The sequence below is a fragment of the Eschrichtius robustus genome, chromosome 17 (assembly GCF_028021215.1).
Source record: "Eschrichtius robustus isolate mEscRob2 chromosome 17, mEscRob2.pri, whole genome shotgun sequence".
NCBI lineage: Eukaryota > Metazoa > Chordata > Mammalia > Artiodactyla > Eschrichtiidae > Eschrichtius > Eschrichtius robustus.
In genome coordinates, this window is record NC_090840.1 from 83667540 (window position 1) to 83671895 (window position 4356).

A 4356-nucleotide genomic window follows, 5' to 3' on the forward strand; every position below is an offset into this window, starting at 1 on the left:
AAGCGCTTTCTCATAAACAGGGCTGTTTTCTCTCTTTGCTGCCCAGCCTTCTCCTTTACTGCCCCGGTTTCTATCTTCTTACACTGCTTTGTTTTCCTTCATGGTACGTCTCAGCATCACACAGGTAGAACCCCCACCCACGGTCCCCCCCACTCCCGCCCCGCCGAACCTGCTGGCCGCCCTTCTGCTCCGTCTGCGCAGCCTCGGGGGCGCGCGGCATCACGGGGCTTGTAGTCCGTCCCGCGGCCGCGCCTCCCGGCACTACAACTCCCACGGGGCAGTGGGACGCCGCTCCCGCACCGACCGTGTAGGCCGGCCACCTCGCGGCGGGTAGGGGCTGCCGCCGCGGGGGCGGGGCGCAGAGATGGCGGACGTGGTCGTGGGCAAGGAGAAGTGCGGGGAGCAGCGGCTGGTGTCGCTGCCCCTGTCCCGCATCCGGGTCATCATGAAGAGCTCCCCCGAGGTGTCCAGCATCAACCAGGAGGCGCTGGTGCTCACAGCCAAGGCCACGGTGAGGCGGGCAGCGTGGGGAGGAGTGAGGAGCGTGGGGCGGCGGTGGGGGCCACCCGGAACCATCGCGCCCCGCCGGGTCCCGCCGAGCTGTCCGGTCCCCTTCGCGTGCGCGCGCGCGTCCTTTTGAGAGCCGCCTCACTCCCCTCCCACGCCGCGTGCGCCCCAGCTCCCCCGCGCGCTCTTCGCCCCGCCCATCCGGCGCCTCAAGCGCCCGTCTCCCCGCCCACTCCGCTCCCGCCCTCCCTCGCGCGCCCGTCTCCCCGCCCACTCCGCTCCCGCCCTCCCTCGCGCGCTGGTCGCCACGCCCACTCCGCTCCCGCCCTTCCTCGCGCGGGTTTGGCCTGGGCGGTGGCGAGGAGACGCGCGGGCCTTCTTTGGCGTCCCTTCCTCCTCCTCCGGAGTCACCGTACTCCGGGCCCCAAAGCCTCTCTTTTTGTCGCTTCCGGCCTGTTTCGCGGCTTTGGGCCCCAGCTCCTCAAACGGTTCATTGAGAGGGCCGGCGGCTCCCTCAGGAGGTACGGCCCGGCACAGCCGCTCGCCCACCCTCTCGCAGTTTCCTGGGCCAGAATTGAAGTAATTTCGGGGACCTCAGTTTTAGCCCCCTCCTAGGTCCAGATAGATGATTTTGTCTCTTAATTTGGTCTAGGTAGGCCAGACCTTCCTGTTCTTACCCTGGGCCGGGTTTCTGCTGCAGAGTCTCACTTGCTTTAACTTCCCTTCGAGTCTGTTTCCCAGGCCGGCTAGTTCGGTAGACGGTGTCCGGTGCGGTGCGTTGGTCAGAGCTAAGGGAGGGGGGGAATCACATGGTCTTGGGATAGCTGTACAGTTTCGTTCTGTAGGTCTTAAGGAATTAAGAGTTTTGCAGGCACTTCTTTTAATCCCTTCTTGACTAACTTAGATGGAGTTAAAGTAAAACTGAGAGAGGGGCTCAGCTCAGGTGGGCTGCCCTTGGAAGGGTGTCCGGGCAGAATGGCAAAGTGACCATTTTTTACCTTCAAGCTAGTGACTGTTACAGTTGTAGGCGGACCACCTTAGACACAGTGTAGTCAAATACAAGACTAAAAGTCTGTTCCTGGCATAGAATTTTTGGATGGTCTCTTGCCCCCCTGTCTAACTGTAGAGATTGGGCATTAAACAAACACGATTCCTTGTTGTATGGCTTTTAAATATTTTTCGTAAGTTAGAAATCTAAAATAAACTTGCGGGAAATTCCTGCTGCCCTGCCAGTTTTAATTCAGCCTTGCTTTCTTTCCGACCTCGTATTTCTCCTTTCTCCAGTGATTTTCTGCAGTTCGATGAACCAAGATAATCTGAAATCATCTAAACTTAATGTAATTAAAAAGTAAGGTCTGTGGTAAATTTTCAAAGCACACCTTTCATCTTAACTTTTTCATTTTGTTTTAGGAACTCTTTGTTCAATATCTCGCCACCTATTCCTACAGACATGGCAGTGGAAAAGAAAAGAAAGCACTCACTTACAGTGATTTATCAGATACCGCAGAGGAATCGGAAACGTTTCAGTTTCTTGCAGGTACTTAGCCTTTGAAACATTCTGGTTAAAAAACAGCTTTTTCCCTGCTCTTTTTCTGCTTTCACTGAAGATGACATTTTGGCTGCTTTCTCCAGGTGTCAGAGTTTACCTGGCGTGGGGCGAGAGTTTTAGTTTTGTTGACTGGAGCATGTTTGTAATGCAGTTCACCTAGAGCAGGAGTTAAGTTGGCACCTGCACGGGGCTGTCTGGGCAGCCCACCCCCTCAGACTCGTCCTTACTTGGCTGGGGAAGCAGAAACCCATAGTTGTTGCTGTGGAACAGGCTGTGTGCACTACAGCTAAAAAAGGGCTTCCGGTGATCCTTGGGGCCAGCCGCTGTGCCAGGTGGGTCGGGCAGGGCTGCTCCTAGTGGGTACCAGCACAGAGCGGAGTGTGGTTTGCAGCCACTGGAGTAGATACGGGTGTTGAGCCTTCGTCCAGAGGCAGTGCTGGTTTCCTGCTCTTCTACTCAGAAGTGTAGTCTGAACTTTGACTTGTCTTGGAACCTGTGTTAGAGGTCAGAGCAGGAACTAGCACGTTTGAAACTTGCATCGCTGATGTTAGCTTTATGTTTTTAAGATATATTACCAAAGAAGATTTTAGCTAGTAAGTATCTGAAAACACTTAAAGAGAAGAGGGAAGAAGAGGAGGAGGAGGAGAACGACAACGACGAGGAGAGTGATGGCGACGGAGCGGAATCCTAAACCACGAAGTGCTTTAGCGATGAGCCTGGAGAGGACCCTCATGGATCAGCACCTTTGCTCTGGAGCAGGCGTTAGTCTGTCACTCTGCAGAGACTTCACGTACATGACGTTCTTTCCTGGCTGAGACCAAGCGTAATGCGCCTCTGCCATAAATAGCCAAAAGGAAAGGAACCCAGACAGCAGCTTCTCTTCCCTAGGCCCCCACTGCAGCTGGAGTGGGAGAGGACCACGAAAGGGCTGCGTACCGTGAGACACAGCCAGTCTGCAGGTGTAAGCTATAGAGGCAAAGACAGCTTTGCTTAACTTTCTAGTTTACAGATAGATTTTGAAGAACGTCTAAATATCAGTTGTGTAAATTCACATATGTATGTTTTGAAATTAGTTCTTGTGAACAGCTAGATCCTGTTTTAGCTAAATGTGTAGTCTCTGGGTAGTATGTTACATTTGAATTTTCGTATTTGAAGAAAATTTCTGGCTTTGTATATGTCCAAATACTGCATTTTTTTTTTTTTAAACTGTAAAGAAATAAATTTCTCTTTTTTAAAAGCTGTATATATTTTTATAGTGAAATGTTTCATGGAACTAGCTTTAGAACCCTCTGTTATTCTAATGCCCTGCTTATTATCTGGAAACATTTGTGAAATTTAAAAATGAGTACTTTCTTCTTTTTATTTTGCCTTTTTATTGGCAGCGCTGTGAGGCATGTGGGATCTTAGCTCCCCAACCAGGGATCAAACCCGCGCTCCCTGCAGTGGAAGCACAGAGTCTTAACCACTGGACCGCCGGGGAGGTCCAAAAATGAGCACTTTCTAACGCTTTTATTCCTGGAGAAAAATTTCAAGTCAAATTATTAGATCAGATACAGTTAAGAAATACTACCTCTCCGTAAGCACGTTTTTCTTAAAAAATTGTAAAGCATTTTGTATATTGAAGATCTCTCTCATTTTACTGTTCCTTTCTTTACACCCATAGTAATTGTTTTTACTGTCCACAAGAGAAAACCATAAGCCCTGTTTTTTTTCCACGTAGGGTAAATTTTTACTTTTGCCTTTTCTTTTCTTTTCCAATTGAGTTCGAATTTTCATCCAGTAAAATCACCCTTTAATGTCCATTCTGTTGGTTGTGTAAGCAATCAATATATAGAACAGTTCCATCACCCCAAATATTCCTCTGTATACGCTTGGAGTTAGTTCTTTCCCTTATCCCCAGGCAATCAATCACTGATGTTTTCTGTCCCTCTTGTTTTTAAAATTTTAAAATATTTTAAAATCTACTTTTTGGTGTACAGTTCTGAGTTTTGACAGATGCAGTGTCATGTAACCACCACCACAATTATTAAGATACAACAGTTCTGTCACCTCCCCCAAATTCCCTCATGGTCAAACTCCTTCCTACCCTTTACCTTGGCAGCCACTGATCTAGCTATTCTCTGCCCCCAGAGGAGGAGTCAGCAGACTTTTTCTGGAAAGGGCCATGTGGAAAATATTTGAAGTTTTATGGGCTACATAATCTCTGTCACAACTAGTCAACTCTGCTGTTGTAGTTCAAAAGCAGCCACAGTCAACACATACAGGAATGAGCGTGGCTGTACTTCAAAAAAACTTTATTT

The 4356-nt window shown here is 49.6% G+C and overlaps 1 protein-coding gene across 1 annotated transcript; it reads left to right on the forward strand.

Moving 5' to 3' along the window:
• Positions 1 to 268: 268 nt before the first annotated feature.
• On the forward strand, positions 269 to 3264 carry CHRAC1 (chromatin accessibility complex subunit 1). The gene is made up of 3 exons (XM_068526047.1): positions 269 to 511; positions 1918 to 2044; positions 2623 to 3264. The coding sequence occupies exons 1-3, from the start codon at positions 365 to 367 to the stop codon at positions 2745 to 2747; spliced, it is 399 nt and encodes a 132-aa protein (XP_068382148.1). The 5' UTR covers positions 269 to 364; the 3' UTR covers positions 2748 to 3264.
• The last annotated feature ends 1092 nt before the right edge of the window (positions 3265 to 4356 follow it).

Coding starts and splice junctions, on each gene's coding strand:
- CHRAC1 (XM_068526047.1), top strand. CDS start 365: ATGGCGGACGTGGTCGTGGGCAAGGAGAAGTGCGGGGAGCAGCGGCTG. Junction 512..1,917: donor TGCTCACAGCCAAGGCCACG/GTGAGGCGGGCA, acceptor ATTTTGTTTTAG/GAACTCTTTGTTCAATATCT. Junction 2,045..2,622: donor AACGTTTCAGTTTCTTGCAG/GTACTTAGCCTT, acceptor TATGTTTTTAAG/ATATATTACCAAAGAAGATT.